Source organism: Neolamprologus multifasciatus, chromosome 3 (assembly GCF_963576455.1).
Source record: "Neolamprologus multifasciatus chromosome 3, fNeoMul1.2, whole genome shotgun sequence".
Taxonomy (NCBI): Eukaryota; Metazoa; Chordata; class Actinopteri; order Cichliformes; family Cichlidae; genus Neolamprologus; species Neolamprologus multifasciatus.
In genome coordinates this window covers 8,175,267-8,194,854 of record NC_140441.1, presented here as the reverse complement: position 1 = coordinate 8,194,854, position 19,588 = coordinate 8,175,267, and the positions used below count along the sequence as shown (strand labels likewise).

The window sequence follows — 19,588 nt, the reverse complement described above, 5'->3', positions numbered from 1 at the left end:
CTTCCGGCCTACCCGACCTTCTGAGGACCCGGCCCACGTAGGCCGCGAAGGCCAAGTCCTCAGGAGGATGCAGCACATGAATTTGGACATGACGATAGACTGCATATAACTACCAATTCTCTCCAGCTGTGCTGCTTAATTAATTATATTGGCTACCAGTGTTCCTAGCAAACACCACATGATTGCCTAAAGTGACTCCAGTTGCACAATTGAAATATACAGAATCACATGAAAGAAACAAGCAGACTATTCTGACACAGTGTGTTGTGAGCACACTAATGACATTTTTCTTTGTAATCTATGTGTGAAGTAGATAGTTTTGTTGTATAATAACATAAACAAAAGGAGTTGTGATGTCTAAAACTTCATGTGTATGATGAGATGTAAATGAATGCACAATTGTGTTTCATGTGGTTGCATGGTTTATGGGACAGAAAAGACAACACTGAAAATCACAAATGGGACCAGCTGCAGATGTGTGTCACAAGTATATCTGGCTGGATAATGAACAGAAAAAAAATGATCCCTGTTGTCTTTGCTTACTGATTGTTTTTAGGCAATCATAGGGAAGATGTAAACAACAACAGTCAGGGCTTAGACTAGCTTACTGTTGTTCTTTAGCAGCAGTTTGAAATGTGAGTGATTCTTATGTTGGTGGTTTGATTGTCATTTGACAGGAAGAAACACACTGAATGCTGATTTAATTTTACTGCATTTGTTAGCAAAATATCAATAAAATAATACTTAAAAAGAGAACACATTTATAACATATTTTAAAGAATAGTAGATAAATTAACATCTACATTAATCCCCACTACAAGGACTAAGCATTTAATCTGCTGATATCCAAGCTGTAACAAGTGTTGGGCTCATTACACAAAGAGGGAATGATGTGTTATACTTCCTGAAACCTCCACTGAAGAGAACCGACACCACCCTCCACACTTAACTTCATCACAAGAATTCTCTGCCAATCACACGACAGAGAGCAGAAATCTTCCAGGTGCAACTGGTTACAACACATTTCTCTGATTTTCATCAAACCTGTTCACACTGTGTTAGCATAAACACTGTAGAAGACAGTCTGAGTGCAGATGATATAGTTTACATTATAGACAATCAATAATCTGTTTGTTAGTGTTCCATCGATTGATTAATACTGAATCAGCATTTTTACATTATTATAAACCCAAAGGAAAAAAACTTTCATGTACGCTAGTCTGACCAACGGCGCTTGAACATTTTCATTCATAAACCAGACTCTTCAGACTGTCTTTTAATAACACATATTGTTTATCATTATTATTTGCCGGTGGTTAAACGGTGCTCAAAGAATGGAGAACACAAACCTCTCATGTTTAGCTGTTTTTTTGTAAAAAGATAACGATGTTAGCCTTTTCTGCAGCTATGGGGCATATATGGTATCACTCTTGGCTGGAAGCAGTGCTTAAACAATGGAAAAAACACAAACTTTGTCCAAAAACCTCTCATGTTTAACTGTTTTCCACTTTTTCTTTGGTCATTTTAGCCTTTTTGGCCAGGGTGAAGGGAGTATCTGCCATCAAACAAGAAGACAGCCGCATGTAGCTACGACGGTGTTTGCTAGTTCACCTTACATGCATTAATGTAATAACGTGGTTAGCCTACTCAACGTAAATTACACACGAACAACATTAAGCTACTCACGCAGAGAAGAACGGCTGCTGCTGACATCATCATCCGTCATCATTTCTGCTACACTGGCAGGGCTACGGGCCAGGACTGTACATTTACTGCGGGTGTGGTGCCTGTTATTGGACCCGGAGTTAGCAACATCCCCCAAGTGATCTGTGTGAGGTCTCGCAGCAAGCTATCAAATACGGTGCATTTCTCGGCTTTAAAAAAAAAACAGCTATACATCGCCAGGTTTTGAGGTGTTACCTCCTTTGACAGTATCAGCTTAAAGCACTTATTGCAGGCTGCTGAGTTTGCATCTTTTGCTGTGAAGTACAGCCAGACTTTTAACCGCTTCGCCTTGGGCATTTTTAATCTGTAGCTCTGCTCTAAAAGAACGTACGTGCCTGGGCCCGCCTACTATCCTCAGAAAGGTAAAATGATTGGCTTGAATCCAAAGTCTATGACATCTGAGGGAAAAAAAGCACCGAAATGTGCGCTGCTTTTCGGTCTGGTTACTACCGTTTATGTCAGGATACCGGTACCCATCCCTAGTCATGAGGAGCGATATTGTGCACAGTGATACTGTATAAATATCTATAAGATCACTATATTAAGTATACTGTATTAGAAGTTTTGCTCTATTTTTAAAGTTCTAAAACATTATAAATAAATAAATAATTCACTGCCAGACTATTCTAGCTTCTGTGGTATGTTAATGTGCTATTTTATGTTGTGTGCTGTGTTTCAGTTTAATTGAGATTTGGGGAAAAAAAATAACTAAACTTCAATAAAGACCTGGCCTGGCCAATACCTGCTCATGAGTGCAGAGAGAATAATAAAGTACTATATTTTAACAAGCAAATGTGAAGCATAAATATCTCAAGTGAACTGAACCAGAATGTCACAGCAGTTATGAACCTCACTTTATGCCTCAACATAATCTAAACTGGTGGAGTCTAACAAACAAACCATCCAGTCTCACAAAATTCACCAGGAACATTGAGACACTGTGGTGAACTGCAACGCCATACACAAAACTATCAAGTCCATCAACCAACCACTTGATGCTTTGAAACCCAGAATAAACAAACAGCTTCAGAGCTCTGAATATTAAGAGAAAAATTACAATAAGGTAAAAGCAGAGCACCAAATGAATAAGCCAAACATCAACAGGAGGCTCAAATTCAATGACATTTTGAGGAGACATAAATGCATTACATGAACTGTGATCACTGAAAATCTCATTCTGCTGCAACAAGTTGAAGATCTGCAGAAAAGCCTGTATGGACACTGCACCAGACAGCTTTCACTGGATGGAAGAAGAATGTGAAGCTGTGAAGCAAGAGTGCAACCAACTCAAGGAAAAAGTTCAAGCTCTGGAAGAAGAAGTCCAAAGGAAAATAGTTTTGGATAATAAAATCAAACAGTACACAGAGGAAATGAGTGTAGCTGCCCACTTGGAATTACCACTCGTGACGCAGAGAGCTTCGACTGATGCAACTATATTCTCTCCTCTTTAAACCACCGACAATATGGCACCATGAAAACTATAAAGATGCACAAACAAATACCATTAAACATTTAAGTAAAAGTGCAGAAATGTTCACATTTTACTATAGAAAATTATTTTGATTAACTCAAATAGTGACATTGACATAAATCAATAGTTTTTAAACTATTTACGTTACAGCATTTAATAAAATGAATTAACGACAACCTTTTCTGTCTCTTAAATACATAAACAATCATTTGCATCATTAAACCAACCTCTTTCTGCTTCCAAGGGTGCTAATCATGCTGAACCAGCTAGCCAACCTCCTCCATGCACTTCTCTTAGCCAGTCTTTCTACACCACAAACAAATGACATGCATATACAATAAAAAAACGAATTCAACCACATTGAGTAAACTTTCAAAGTTATAGCATGTGACAGATAAATAAAATACATAGTTTGCACGAATAGTTTAAAAAGAAAAAACGTTTTTACTCACTCTGAAGCAACGTGTTTGTGTCGTTTCGCTGAGAACAGAACAGGAAGTCTGACAGAATACAAGAGGAAGTGCTAAGGTACTTTTCAAAATAAAAGCGCAAAGTAAAGTGGCTTTGCCGTCATTTACAATGAGGAAACAGAATTCAGCTATACCACATGAAATCTGGGGACTGAAGGAGAAATACAAACACAGCAAAGCTCTGGAAGAATCTTTTGCTGTCGCCAAAGCAGAGAGAGAGGCTGTTAGGCAGCAGAATGACGCTTTGTGACACGAAATTCACAAGATGGAAAGAAATATTTAGCAAAGAGATATGCCACGATGGAAGTGTCAAAAGAGATCATAAAAAGTCTCAACGAGGTACCACAGAAGAAACTAATCCTGTTGAACCTCTCAGTGAAGCTTGAAATTGGCCATGAATGACATTAAAAGTCTGCTGCCATCTAACAGTGAAACTGGGTATTACAGCATGGCAGCTGCTCTACAAATAAGACCAATGTAACCACTTTATAAATCCAAAAGTAGCTGCTTAGTATCACAGTTCATGACATACATCTCACTTTCCTTTTATTCAGCAGCTGCAGTCAGTAAATATTTTGTGCATTTTCTTACATTATTTATTTATAATTATTCTTCTTCAGCCAAGAGCCCAGACCAGCAGAGCTTTAAGAGTGGTTTAATAAACAGCTTTGGGATCAAATCTACATTCACACACAGACAGAGTGGAGTGTGAGGTCGTCTCTGCACGTCTACCTGTGTCTTTGAAACAACAACTAGCATACATAGGATTTGCTTGTCAAATATCTGAGCCTACAGCCAGAGCAATCAGGAATAAGTGCTATCGGCGCTAATGTCACACAGATCTAAAGTGCCTCTGTTGTTCAGTCCTGATGATCGGCGGAGTGTTCAAGGGTTTCAGAAATCCTCAAGAACAACATCAAGTCTTTAAAATGAGCTTTCAGCCTTTTAGGTGAGTATAGTCATGTGATTTACAGGAAGTGTTGCAGGAGCTGCATGCATTGCAGACAATTTGCTGACACTTGTTTTTTCCATGTCTTCTCTGTGGGTGTTTCTTTGTCCCTCACTGTAAACAGATGTACCGAGAGACTCCTGCACTGATGTTTCATAGGAAAGTCCAAACAGCCTCACTGGTTCTCCATAAAGAACAACGATTTGCTCTCTGTGGCTCCAACACAACTTAAAGACAAATCACTGACAGATTGGAAGTTTGTCTCTATGGATCCACCCTTTTTCTTTGAAACCAGTTGAAGTTCGTTTCCTGTAACTGCAGTAAGATTGCATATGTGGTTAAATGTAGGTGGTTAGGTTCTGTTCTGAGTGCTAGGATGTGTCTGTTTAAACAGGATGTCAAAGTGAAATGAGTCAGTTAGATCAGCGTTGTGGCACATAGTTCTCCCTCTCACAGAGATTAACTTGTTACATTCTATTATTTTTTATTGTTTACTTTTTTTAACTGCTTTAAATGTTAAATAAACATAAAGGAGTAGGTTCATCATAGTGTCCTGATACATGCTCAATCATCCAGGTAAGGAAATCCAAAAAAGTTGACTTTAGTCGTCAGTGGCCTGAAGAAGTCACTTGGATGAGTGATGATATTTTTCTACGTCCAGATGAACAGAATCAACTTTCTGGGACTTTATCAGGTTTTTCTTGACCTACAGAAAGAGCAGATGGATTATACCAACCTCACACTTTTTATCTTTGTATGGATGTTTTTTTTCCATCCTGATGATCAGAAGAGAGTTTGAGGATTTAACAGGTCTCCATACAACAACAGTAAGTGTTTGCTGTGTTTTTCTAAAATCATTTTCAGTCTTTTAGGTAAAAAGTTTCAGTTGTCATGGTTACAGTTCAGTTAACATCACGCATAAAAAATGTTTTAACAGAAAAACTGTTTAAAAAAAGAGTGAGACTTCATTTAAAATGTCATTTCCTTTCTAGTTGATGTTAAGCCTGTAAATCCTGAACCATGAAATCATTGCTACAAAATTCATTTGGTTTTTAAATTTTCAAATGTTGGTAAAATGCTATTTCATGAAGTTGAATCAGAAGTGTTGACTTTGAATGAGCGGCTGAAAAACAAATCTTTTAGCTTTATTTAAACCTTAAATTTAATCTCACCTAGTCTGGCTTAAACTTAGGTTTAGTTATTCAGTGAAACAGAGTCAGACTTTTAGATGAAACTAAGAGTCAGATCAGCAGAAATGTAGAAAATGGAAATGTCTGCTGTAACAACGTCACTCTGCTCCACTTTGATGTTTGTCATGTTTGTCTGTGCAGCTGAGATGAGCGTCACTCTGATTAAATAATGAATAATATTCCTCAAAGACTTATTTTCATATTGATTCAGTTTGTCTGTGTGTGAAGGAGACACAAGCCTGGGTGGGGTCTGTGTGGACCTAATGTCTGTTGGTGTCCAGCTGTGACAGAGGCAAAGAAGTGTAATGTGTGTGTCAGTACACAGCTGGTTTAGCCGGAGACTGAAGCAGGAAAAGCTGTGAGCCTGAAACTTACTGTCAGAAACAAACATCTGCTTCAAAGACTGGAACACAAACTGTTCATACATGACGACTGACACATGAGAGGTTCTGATTAGTTCTGTGGAGATCGTTCAAGATCTGAACACTAAAACTTTCTTTCAACTATATCGCTTATTTCCAAATGTCCTACGGTGCGCCCCGTCATTATGTCACTCTGACGCGGCTTCTGTTTTTAGAAGTGGGGCACGTCTGGGTGGTTGAAAGAAAACATTTTTTTTTACATTTTAAACTAAAATTTAAACTAATATAGTTAGATTTTAAACCCAAGTTCTGCTATTCAGTGAAAATACCAACAGACTCAGACATTTAGAACAAACTATATCAGAACAGCGATAACAACACGGAAATGTTTGCTGTGACTGCATTGGTGTTCTCGACTTCGCTGTTTGTTTTGTTTGTCTCTGCAGGTGAGCTTTTATAATTTACTGTTATAAACCAAACAATATATTTCTTGTGTGATAAACAGTTTGCAGTAGAGTCGTTATCATATGCTGCATTATCTACCTGCTGTTCTATCTATCTATGTGTCTGTAAGACACAAAATGGTGGATCGAGCAGTTGAGATCTGCAACTTTTTGGCTTTATTTAAACCTTAAATTAAAACTAAAGGAGTCAGGTTTAAAACTCAGATTCTATTATCCACTGAAAATACCAAAAATGGTTTTATATAACGATCTAAGTGTCAGCTTAGCAGAACTCGAGAACACGGAAATGTCTGCTCCAACTGCGTCGCTCTGCTCGACGTGTAACAGCTAGAAACTAAACAGAGTTTCCATCTGAGGAAAAGTGTCTTAGAAATGAGTCCCATAATAATCAGTATTGCAGATTTGTTTTGTTTGTGTTCAGGCTGTGATCAGCTGACCTGCTGCTGCTTCTGATGCTTTTCTGCTCTTTGCTGATTTTAACAGCTACAATCTGCAACATATAAGCAGGAGTTACAGGAGCCATCATGGCTGCTTTCTGATGTGCGTGTACAGAATATTTAGTCAATGCAGTGTTTTCAGGGGAAAAACGTTTAATGATTAAATGATTCTGTCCTGTCCTGTAGGACCTTTGAATACAGAAATTATTGTTTTCATTTGCTCTCTCTCTCTCTCTCTCTCTCTCTCTCTCACACACACACACACACACACACACACACACACTTTAATCCAAACTGCCCACAAACACTTTGTGTGTTTGCTTGTATTTGTTGATCTGTTTGAAATGTTTAATTTAAAATTAGCAAGTACTTTAAAAAAAAAAAAAAAAATGCTCCAGTCATTTATGAATTTCCCATCGTGTGGCACACTTGCAACAGTCCAATCTTCCTCTATTTTTTGTGTTTTGCTTTCTGGAGCTTTTTTTTTTTTGCTCAACAGACCAGTAAAATAAATCCTTTTTATATAGTTTTGATCAGTAAGTTTTGCAATATACTTTTATACTTTTTATAAACATCGACAGATAATATTGTTTCTGATTGACTGCTGTAGAAGTCAACAGTTGTACTTTGACCTTTAACCTCTCTGCTTTGTGCTGTTTTCCTCTTTCAGGCCAGAAAATCATCACAGCTGAATCTGGACAGGACGTCACTCTGACATGTCGAGCTCCAAACAACAACATCATAGTGGTAAAGTGGAGCAGAGCTGACCTGGGAGATGAATATGTTCTTTTGTACCGGGATGATCAGTTTGTTCCAGACGACCAGCATCCATCATTTAAGAACCGGGTGGATCTGCAGGACAGACAGATGAAGGATGGAGACGTGTCTTTGATTCTGAAGAATGTGACGACTAATGACACTGGAACATACGAGTGTGTTGTCGTCCTGCAAGTGAGAGGACCTATGACTCACATCAACACCACCTACCTTCATGTTGTTCCTCCAGGTGAGTGAGTAGAGTTGAGTGTGTGTGTGATCAGAGGGGAAGCTGCTTCCTGGTTGTTGATGTTTGTTTCTAAAGATGTTGTTGATGAGACTTTGTAGAAAGCAGCTGGTCTGAGTGATGTGATCAGAGTGCAGTAGATAATGTCTGACAGCAGTTTGAAGAGGAAATGGATTCTGTTCTGTTCTTCACTCATCACCTACCTGACAGCTGACACCTCACACCTGTTTCTCACCTGCAGGTCAGACAGGAGGAGACACAGAGGATGGAGGGAAGGAGGCTGGAGGGAAGGAGGCAGGATCTGGATCTGTTGGACTGATCACTGGTCTTTCAGTTCCTGCTGTGTTTGTTATTATTGCTGTTGGTTGTTTTTTGATCTACAATAAAAATAAACAACAGCAGAGTCAGGATTAATTCCAGCCTGCTGGACTGTAGCCTGTTTGAAATGTCTCAGAGTTTTTCTCCTGCTGCTGTTCAGACTCTCAGTGTTGTCAGTGTACAGACAGATGATCTGATCATCCAGCAGACAGACACTGGTTTGATGATAAATTTCTCTGATTATCATCAAACCGGCCCACAAATGCCCGGTGGGCCGATGGCCAGTCCAGCTATAGTTATTATGGTTATTAACCCTCTGTGGTCCACGGACACGCTGCACCTCCAAATCACATGACTGATGTAAGCTGACGTAGCAACAAGCTGCAGCCATGCTGAGTCTCTATTTCAACTGTTGTCAGGCAGGTTTATCCCTGTGCTGTTCTGTCTTTTGGTGGACAAACTTTTTTTTTACTGGCACACATCATTTGTGGGGCATCTTATTGTGACACCTGATTGTTCTCTCGTTTTAGTTTTAGTAATATTGTTTAATTCTTATACAAAATGAAAAAAACGGTATATTGGCTGCATTTTTAAATAAATAGCTGTATATGTTTACAAAATGTACAATTTATATTTGCAATTCAAGTTATTAAAATTTACTCAACATGTCTGTGGGTTTTTTTTACAGTAAAAAAATACTACTAGGATTTTAAGTTCTTTTTGTGATTTCAGATCAGTAATTTAATGCAGTATGTCAGTGAAAAAAAAAAAAACTAAACTCAGTTGAGCTGAAAAGAAAGATACCAAACAAGCCAAGGGGGAAAAAACAAAATGAAACACTTTGAGGGTGAAATACAAACGTAAACTCAAAAGGAGTCAAAAATGGTCAGTTGTATTTCAGACCTCAGTGGGTTAATCCAACAAATCGTGAAAAATTAGGTTTAAATTTTTGTTCATGACAGTGCAGATTTCTGACATTTTGTGTAATTTAAGCTGTAACAATGTGATTGTTTTCTAACAAAAAACTGTGAAACTTAAGTTAGACTTGTGTTTGTAAATGAACCGCCCGTTGTTGTGTAATATTCTGGATTTTATAGTCATTGGGCTACATATTTATTTATTATACAGGCTATACAGTACATAGAATCAAAACTCACATGTTTTATGTAACTAAAGTGTGTAATTATGTGGGCTACAGACAATAATTAAGTTATAGACTATATTTATATGAAAAACGTGTATAATTACTGCATTTGAATCATTATAACCACATATAACCACCTGCATATGTGTTTGGAAAAAAAAAGGCTTTGATTTTGCCACCCAATTTGATTTCTTTGACACCCTAAGAAAATTTATCTAGATCCGCCCCTGGAGGGAACTACTTCCTCTTACACCTTTCATAATCATGTGTGAAATACGGCTGTATAAATGTGTCGCAGCCCGTTGGCAGTTGAGCGTAAATGGAGTGGACGTATTTTTCCTCTAAAGAGGAGGAGAGGACAGGTGCTGCTGGGCGACGTCTCCCATGGAGGCAGCCAAGAAGTTCAAATGGCATATAGCTTCAGTTTTTTATTACTTTATGATAATTCTGCATTATTAAGTGATAAGAACAAGTAATCTGATGTCCTGTAATCATTATGATGCTATAATTTGAGACAAAATAAAAGATACAATGAATAAAATACATTTTTGTACAGAGTATCGAATCAGTATCGTTGATACCACCCCGAACTCTTTGAGCCCTTTTTTCTTTTTTCTCTTTTATTATAGTAGACTTATATGTTCAGTACTTATGTTTTACTATTTCTGCATTTTTTTAACCTGAATTACACATAGAATTAACAAACATGTTTAACACAGGTTTGGAAAGAGAAGCTAAACCTATTAATGTTAAACCTGCATTCTTTCTAATGACCAGCAGGGGGTGACTCTGTTCTTTACACGTGAGTGAAAGAACAGAGTCACTGCAGTTCATCAAACACATGCATCGTGTAATCTTTCCATTTTTCCTTGTGGGCAAAGATCTGATCTAAATCCACTTATTTAGGTTTAGTCACTGAAAACTAGATTTTAAGATCAGGCAGGAAGTTTCTTTGGCACTGATGTCTCAGCATACGAATGATACCATGATGAGCAGTCAGACAGCAGCCTTCATGTAACGTGTAACACATTACTGCACTCCCTGGTTTGATTTTTTATCTTAGCTTTCAATTTAAAGCTTTCATCAACAAGTTTTTGGCTTAAGATTTTTTAAAAAGAACAAAAAAAAAATAATAAAAATTGAAAAAAAAGATGTTTGTTAATAGTTAAATTTGTTTTGGATAATTGGATAAATTGTGTCCTTCCATGAAGAATAGTCAGTCCTCCCCCACGCCTGTATTTCAACCAATAGAAAGCTGGTGCTCAGAGGAAGAGGGCGGGCTTTACTTGGTGTCAGTGACAGAAATGAAAAAAAGCTCAAATGAGTGAGAAGGACGATGAAGGAAACATCTGTGCTGTGTCTGCTCTGTAAGTAGAATCTCTGTGTTTGTTTGAATTCTTGTACTTTGACTGTCTGCTCTCCTGATAACTGATGATGGAGGAGAAGACATGAAAAACAAATCAGGCTGAATTCAAGTTCAAAACACCACGAGGACCAACTGCAGGTCTGAACTGACTCTTTATCTTTGCTCAGGAGTCGAGGAAACACAGCAGGCAGTGAAAAGATCAAATCATTCACTCATTATATCAACACAGCTGCACAGTGGACACATGACTTTGTGGGATTTACCTTTTCAGTTGTTTATTTCCAAATGTATTGAAATATGTTGCTGGTATAAAACTGAAAATGAGCAGATACATCAGAGAAATACGTTTGTGTGTTTGTCAGCTGTTTGTGTGGAGTTGTTCATTATGTTCACCTCAAATCAACCTGAGTGTCGTTTCTCTTTAGTTCTGATCTCACTGCTGAGCTGCACAACAAACCAAGGTCAGTAACCTTCTTCTGTCACAGTTTAAGCCTGAGAAATGCTCACTGATATGACCTGATTGGGTTCATGTTTCAGAATTAACTTGTTATATAACATAAGTCTAACAGATCATCAGTTTTTCATTTTAACCCTCACAGCTCGTCTGACTGTGAGTCCCAGCAGCTCTCAGTTCTTTAAAGGAGACTTTGTGTCTCTGAGCTGTGAGGAGGACGACAGCTCTGCTGGATGGACTCTGAGGAGAAACACAAGCAAACAACAGACGACTCAGTGTGGAGATGGATGAAGAAAACCAGCTGGTTCTTCCTGTGACATCACTTACATCGTTGAATGAGACAGTGGAGTTTACTGGTGTGAGTCCAGAGAGGGTCCCATCAGTAACATGGTTAACCTGACAGTCACTGGTAAGCTGAGTGTGTGGAGTTAGTGTTGATGAAGCTGTGTGTAAATGGATGAAATGCTGTAGTTTGTCTCTGTGTTGAGGTGGATCAGTGATCCTGCAGAGTCCTGTCCTCCCTGTGATGGAGGGAGATGACGTCACTCTGCTCTGTAAAACAAAGACCACTCCCTCCAACCTCCCAGCTGCTTTCTATAAAGATGGCTCCCTCATCAGGAAGCAGCCTACAGGTCACATGACCATCCAGCATGTTTCCAGGTCTGATGAAGGCCTCTACAAGTGTGACATCAGCGGTCATGGAGAGTCTCCATCCAGCTGGATCACTGTCACAGGTGACACACTCACCTGTCTGTGTTTCTGCAGCTTTCAACATTCACAATGTGACGACAACTTAATGACTGTGTTTGCTTTGTTTTAGACAAACACACCACCACACCTCCACCTACATCCACCTCTCCTCCTGGTTCCACCTCCATCACTCTTCCTCCATCACTCTCTCCTCCTCTTCTCTCTGTGCTTTCATGTGTTGGATCAGTCTGTGTTGTGGTTCTACTGGTGTTACTGGTTCTGCTGGTGAGACGATGTGTTCACAGGAAACCTGAAGGTGAGACTCAGACTTCCTGATCTTTCATGTCTGAGTTTGTTTAGTAGAATAAAGTTCACATTTATTATGATGACAGTAACAATTTAAGTTTAATCTCTTTTTAAATATTTAATTTAGATTATTTTTCATTTTTTTTTAAATTTCAGAATATCATAAAGATGTTTTAGAAGATGAAATCATCACTCATGTCATGTACAACGCCATCAAGATAACAAATCAGCAGCAGCAGCCAATCAGACAACAGAGAGGTAATATTATGTCGAGGAGGATGTTTTCAAAATTTCTGCTGAGTTGTCAGATTTTCTTTTAAGAGTGTTTTCGTGTAGCTTTACAGTTTGGGGACATTTACAGTAAATAGGAGTGAAGAATTTAATGGACCTGCAAATGTGTTTGGTATGAAATGGGTACGAGAACATTTTCCTTTTTCCCGTCTCAGACTACGTTAGCATGACGTTTATTTTCGTTGACTTATATAGTGGATGAGGTATGCAACATGTGAGGGATGATCAGAAGTGTAAAAATATAGATGTTTGTAAATGTGCAAGAAAATTTCTTCTGATTTTATGTAATCATGTTTTTAACAGTGGTTAACTGAAGCTAACAGCCTCACAGTCGGCCAGCATCCTGTTTCTGATAGAAAGAAAACACTTCAGCTGCAGGTGTTTCAACACAGAGCTGCTCACTGTTTATCTGAAAAAAAATCTGTTCTGTCTCTGTTTCAATACCAGAGGTGGCAAAAGCACAGATATTTTTTTATTTAAGTAGTGTGAGATCATTATTCTATGTAGCTTAGTTTCAAATTGATCTCTGCTACATTTGATATAAGCTAACTCTGACCATGAAACCACAGCCACTGTGCAGCAGTCACACACTAAATCCATCACAGTGTGACAAACCTAAACTGCAGATTGTTTTCAAGGAAGTTTTTTGAATAAAACATAACACATATTTTTAACTCTAAGCTCTCTTCTTCCTCTCCTTTCCACTATTCTTGTCTTTCTCCATCTCTGAGTGAAGTTAGCTCTCTTTCTTTTCAGTCCTGTGAGCTGCTAACGGTCCCAAAGCCAGACCTTTAGCTAGCAACACACTGTGAGACAAACTGCATGCAAACAGTTTGTGTGTTTGCTGATGTTTATTAAGTTGATAGACATGTTGCATTTGAAATTACCTGTTTCTGAAACAATGTTACTCCCTTTATGCTCATTCCCCTTTTAGAGGGCTGGCTAGATACTAAAGCAACCAGAATCTATGGACATTAGCATTCATTTTAGTGCTGTGCAGAAAAAAAAAAACACCATCTTTAATCCCTGACTATGACACACAGTTTTGCCTATTTCTTATATTTTATACCACATACCAAAATACTATTGTTTTTAGGCTCAAATCATTTTGATGTTTGAAGGTGCACAGCGATTGGAAATGTTTGAAACCAAAAGTAATGAGTCTGTTTCAAAAATGTAAAGAGTGGAAAGTACAGATATTTGTTTAAAAATGAAGAGAGTAAAAATAAAATGTTGTCAGCAAAAAGAATTACTCAAGTAAAGTACAGATACCTGAAAATTCAAATAAAGTAGCAAAATGGAAGTATTTGTACTTCAATACTTCCCACCTGTGATCTACACTTAAATTCACATTCATAGTTTTATAAAGTTTATAATGTTTCCATGACACTCTGACATGTTGAACACATTAATCTTGCTGAAGACTTCTCTGTACCTGATTTGGAGAATAGCAGCCTCAATGCTGTGATGTTTGCTTTGTGCTCCATGGTGAAATACATCAGTCAGCATTTACAGCGGATGGCAGCTTTGTGGTCGTCCTGTGTCAAAGAAAGCTTCCATGTGTACAACTGTTTCACAGCAGACGAGTTCAGATAAGAAAACAGCCATAGTTGTTATCGCTTAATCTCTTTACTCTCTTTACAAAAAAGAAGAATGTTTTGCAATAGCTTTAGTGCAATAACATAAAAGCAATGCAGTTGTTGTGCGTGTGGTAATTTGGATGTGTTTCATTCTACAGAGACGGATTCGGTTGTATATATATATGATAGATGCCCATCCACCCGACTGTGGTGCAGGTCACCAAACTGGAGAAGGCATAGAGAGGGGATAGCCTAACTAACATATGAAACCAGAAATGACCGCTGTGTATTCTATGTATTCCGTTACTCCCCAACACTGTTTGTAGGCTTGTTGTTTACAAAAAGATGTAGTCTATGACGGCAACGGTAGGTTGAGGATTAACATAAACATCTGGTTAGCTGTTCTTTAGCTTATCTGCAAAAAAATGTAAATGTAAAATAATTGCAATGTAAGGAAAAGGAATTTTATTTTCCCTATTTGTTGACGTCTGCCACCATAAATCGTTGACAATAGCATTTAGCAATGACGTTAACAATGTGCCGTATATGTGGGGAAGGGGCTTACTTATGATGCAGTTGGGTGGAGGGGGGTTGGCAGCGTGCTGTGTGCATGTAGGGAGTGGGTTAGTATATGCAATCCAATCATTTAAGATATAGTCATTTCAGAGAGTGGCAAGTTTTCTTGCCATGTTTACCACAGGGACTTGAGCCCCATGTCAGGAACCAAACACAGATGACAGGGACAGAGAAGGATTTGATGTTTCAGACATCATCATCTGCACAAAGCCTGCACAACCTGATCCTGAGTTTATAGCAATGCAGAAGCAAGCTAAATGTGTGTTATCTTTAAAAAAAAAAAAGTTTCACAACTTTTCCTTGCATTACAGTGACACTTTACAAGGGGTTTTGTGTTTTTACTGGTCCAAATTTATTCAAATCAGTCAACATTTGCAAGCAAGTGTGAGCCTGCCTTTGTGAGTGCAGGCTTTAGAAATTGGAAAAAGGCTCTCTTCAGGTTCTAAGGACATGCAGAAAATCAGGTACACATCCATGCCATGAACATCTGTGCTCAAAAAGGAAACACTGTAGCTTCACAGCTACAAGTAGAGTTTCAATCAGAATGCAAAGATCGAGACCGAGAGGTCTCATTCCCCACTGTCCTTTAACCACCATGATAGATGCACAGACTCATGTTAGTGTGAAGCTGATGAGCTTCTCACTGCAGTGTGTTTGTCTAATAATAGTGTTCATGCTGTGAGTTTGCTTTGAGCTCTGTGGTGAAGAGTGTCCATGTGCATTTCTCAGAAACTCCAGTTCTTTGTGGTCACTCAGTGTTTCAAAGCAGAGGTGTTAGGATGGAAAAACTGTGAAAAGATACTGCGGTTTATAAAAAGGCAACACTTAATATCTTCAAAAAGCCACATAAAACTAAATAATAATGTGTAATAATATCACAGCACTGTTGCAGTTGTGCCTGCAGTAATTTTAATGTGTTTATTGCACAGAGACTGATTCGGCTGTGGTCTACCCAGGAGGGAGAACTGAAGACGTCAGTTATGGACAGACAGCCATCAGAACAAAGAGTCCCAGGTACAGCTGCTCTTTATCTTTAACTTAGGACAGAAACAAGCTAGCTGCTCATCCTGTTGCCATGCTAAGCTAACCACATCCTGGCTCAACCTCAAACCACGTCCCAGTCAGTGTTGCCAACTCCTCAGTAAGGAAAATCGCTATTGGCTGTCCGAAAAGTCTCTAGAAGTCGCCAAATGACGTCATCGCTTAATTTTCATAATTGGTCATGCTAATGTAATTGTAACCTACGCTGTTGGAGAGAGAAATAACATCGTGGAAGAGACATAAAGTGAGTAAAAAACGTCCTAAATGCATTTAGAATTTATTTAGAACTACAAATTAAATTTCTTTTAGCAATTATTGTTTTTTAATGTCACAATTCCAACCCTGCTCCTTTATCTGGGCCTAGACTGGCAAAAGTGACCCGAAATAGGCACTCTGGTGGAGTTACTTTGTGTGTGTGTTTATAAGTAGTTTTAAACCTTGTGATCCACAAAACAGCATAACAGTAAAAGAAGAACTGATTGCGTTACAGTCAGTGCGGGAGCAGCGGCTTCGCCCATGCGCGATTCATTTGCACAGGTGTGAACATCTCATGCCTTGATAGCAGCTGGGGGAGGACTATCCTCCACCTGTGAGCGCTTTGTTGGCAACACTGGTGTGAACTGGGACTTAATCAGTCTGAACTGGGACTGTGTGCGATGAAGAGAGGTGGAGACTGGAGGTCTTGATTAAACTACAAAGCTTGTTTCCTGTTGTTTGAACTGTGTGCGTTTGTGTTCAGACTTTAAACCAGAGCCAGACGTCGTCTACTCTTCACTGAAGTAGTCCACCAGTCCAACCACTAAAGTCCAGCTGCTGCTCTCTAACTGGTTCATCCCAGCACCTCAGACCAGAGGACATCCAGATGTTACAGAGACTTTTATAAGTATTTTCATCTTGGTTGAAAAAGCTAAAAATCACCAAACAAAACTTTCTGCAACATCAACAAATTTTCGCTCTCACTTGCCTTTCTCACGTGGGTCTCTGGGTTTCTAAAATACGTCCTGTGGAAATTTTGATTTGTTGCTGTTTTGTTGTGGCTAACCGACACCCACCTGTCTGCAGAATACAGCGAACACCAAAGAGCAGCTGCAAACAGAAAAAACAGGATCATCATGCTTTGGTTAGAGCAGCTTCAGTAAAGGTGTCTGTTTGATGTCGAAGACTTTTTTCTCACCTTGAAACCAAGCAGCAGCAGCTTTTTACAGAGCTGAATGGTTTTGGTTTCTGCTAAACTTGAAACTCATTGTGACTCTGATGACTTCTTGACTTTTGACACACATGTATTTTAAACTAATTTTAATATTGAACAAAGATAACCCAAACCTGGAGTGTTTGTTAACCTTCTGACAAATGTAAAAAAGAAAAATAAAGATAGAAATACCAGTGTGAGTTTTCGTTTGTTCCATTTTTATTATTTTTGAAATTTATGAACAATGTTTTTTTTTAATCCTGAAGGAATTGTCCCATCATCTCTTTGTACCAAGCTGAAACACGCTTGGATTGTGCAGCAGAACACTGATCTGAAACAACCAGCAGGTAAATCTCTGCCCAGCCCCAGGCTTCAACAGGACTTAGGAGGCCAGGGACGACCTGAGCCGCCCCAGTGTTTTGGCGCTTGTTACGTGCCAAGAGGTGTGGCTTTGCTTTTGTGTTCTATTTATCTTTCAGGTGTCAAGCCTCCACCTATTGGCCAGTTCGAAGTTGATTGGCATGTGTCTGTTGGCTGGTCTGGGCCCAGTTGGCCAATCACACGCCGAGGATCACTACAAATGAGCAGCTCCCTGGCCAGCTGGTGGCTGCTGGCTTCTGCTATGACAAACATTTGCGAACAAGCTTCTTTGTATTGTGTGTGGTGGGAGGCTGGACAGGTAAGCTGGGGTACCCTATACACTGGTTGCAGATTTTAAACTGTTAGACACACTAGGTTATGCGGTTGATGCCACTTTTGTATGTTTTCACTGACCTTTTGTCGAGCTGCTAGGTAGGCCTTTTGTTTTGCATTTTTCTTTTAGTTAGGCCCTGGGAGCTCTCGACCTCTTTTTGTTTTATTACTTTCTTTGATTTGGCTCAACCGCCCAGTCCTCCTCCTCCACCTTTTTTCTTATAGATTCCAATAAATCCCCACTGATTCTTAACTGTCCTGTTGTCCTCCATTTATTGGGGTTCCGGTGTTGCTGTCTCCTTCCTGCCTTTGCCACCACTATGGTGGGGGGGACGTAACAGCGCTGGATCTTCATTCCTGGCCTTTTTAGTGGACAGGTTCTGTCTCATACACTTCTGAAGTGTGAGATGGAAAATTTGACTTATTTGGGCTACCTAATACACATTTTCTGAATGCAGAAAACAAAGAATAAACAAAGTGCACTGAGATGCTTGAAAACAGGAAATGTGTGTTTGAGAATGAATATTTTGTATTTCTGAATAACAGGACATGTAATTTTGCTCTCGTGGTGGAAGTGTTTGCATGATATTTATTGTTTCCTCATCTCATCTCGGTTCTTTCTTCAAAATTATCCAGCGCAATGTTTGAGTCTGTCCTCATGATGGCATTGTTGTTTCATTATTAAAATTGTAGGACTGCAGAGGTATAACAGTGTTTTAGAAGTGCACTGCACAGCCCCAAGTATTCACTTATTCATCCAAGTCATTGAATCCAAGCGTTCACTTCCATAGTGACAGGAGTGTAAAACTTCCTCTCTACTAAATATTCCACTGTCAGCTGTTAGTGGTGTTATAACAAAGTGGAAGATTCTGGAAATGACAGCAACTTAGCCATGATGAAGTTTGTGCTGACCCCATTCTATGATTTTATATGGCAAACTTTCTGCAGAGTCAGTTGCTACACAGCACCAAGCTAGCAACTGCATGCACGCCTCACCAAACTCAGTGAATGGATCATATGCAGTGGTGTAAAGGATGCCACCAGTGGACTTATTGTTACTGTTATTGTGCTCTATAATAATAACAGCACAAAGACAGACAGGAGAATGAGCTTTAGGAGTCCATGCACATTTAAAGAGTCACTGTGTCCCCTCAGCTGAATGCTACTGACACCCCTCAACGAATATGCTTTGAATTATGTTCAACTTTTTGGTAACAACTTTAACACCCATGGATTAGTGGCTGGAGCCCAGCCCAAGTTTATTATTCCAAGATAAAATGTACATTTTGTTTTTGCAAAGTGGGAACAACAGAAATTCAGACTAGGTTACAGAGTGGGGTCGTTCAAGATTCAAGATTTGTTATTTGTCACGTGTGTGGTGACACAGGTATAACACGCAGTGAAATGTGACGTGATACTCTCGACTGTGAGAGAAGACAGATCTTTATATACAGGGAATTAATATATACAAAGAGGACATTATGTGCAGCAAGTCGGTGGGTTATGTACATGATAGAAATGAAATAAAATGAAACAATCTGGAAATTTACATGGTCGTTGCATGTTGAGGTAGCATTGCACTGTTGAATGAATAGCTGCAGAGCTCAAAACACCAACACAAAAGTGTGTGCTGGGACCTCACAAGGTTGGGTTTCTATGTCTGAGCAGCTGCTGTAGGTGTAAAGAGAAGCTGGCCCAGTGTGTTTCTCCATATAATGCAGTTTCAAAGCATGAACTGAAGATATTCTGCACTCATGTTGAGTTGACTTCATTGCTCCACTTTTGCCTCAGGAAATAATTATAATATCAGTTTACAGGCAAGGCAATTTTATTTGTATAGCACACTTTCAGCACAAGGCAATTCAAGGT

At 39.0% G+C, this 19,588-nt stretch overlaps 2 protein-coding genes and 1 long non-coding RNA gene across 6 annotated transcripts in view; 2 read left to right on the top strand and 1 right to left on the bottom strand.

Annotated features, from left to right (window-relative positions):
• LOC146521399 (coxsackievirus and adenovirus receptor homolog) overlaps window positions 1–8,586 on the top strand; it is a 113,894-nt gene extending 105,308 nt beyond the window's left edge. For 2 of the 3 annotated variants that reach the window (XM_085155215.1, XM_085155214.1), the window contains 2 exons: window positions 7,739–8,074; window positions 8,313–8,586. In XM_085155215.1, coding sequence (XP_085011341.1) covers window positions 7,739–8,074; window positions 8,313–8,485 — 509 coding nt within the window. In that variant the 3' untranslated portion in view covers window positions 8,486–8,586. Of the gene's footprint in view, window positions 1–5,186; window positions 5,443–7,738; window positions 8,075–8,312 lie in introns of those variants that run through there. The other variant, XR_014873348.1, reaches the window with a different exon arrangement.
• LOC146521387 (uncharacterized) overlaps window positions 1–19,588 on the bottom strand; it is a 208,346-nt gene that overhangs the window by 19,465 nt on the left and 169,293 nt on the right. The window lies entirely within an intron of this gene.
• On the top strand, window positions 11,681–17,506 carry LOC146521398 (uncharacterized). Of its 2 annotated transcripts, XM_085155236.1 has the most exons (6): window positions 11,682–11,762; window positions 11,842–12,087; window positions 12,174–12,359; window positions 12,506–12,607; window positions 15,726–15,810; window positions 16,577–17,506. In XM_085155236.1, exons 1-6 carry the CDS (start codon window positions 11,741–11,743, stop codon window positions 16,581–16,583), a joined length of 648 nt encoding a protein of 215 aa, XP_085011362.1. In that variant the 5' UTR covers window positions 11,682–11,740; the 3' UTR covers window positions 16,584–17,506. The 2 variants fall into 2 exon arrangements, with proteins under 2 accessions (XP_085011361.1, XP_085011362.1); XM_085155235.1 differs by lacking the exon at window positions 16,577–17,506 and having other exon boundaries at window positions 11,681–11,762; window positions 15,726–15,911.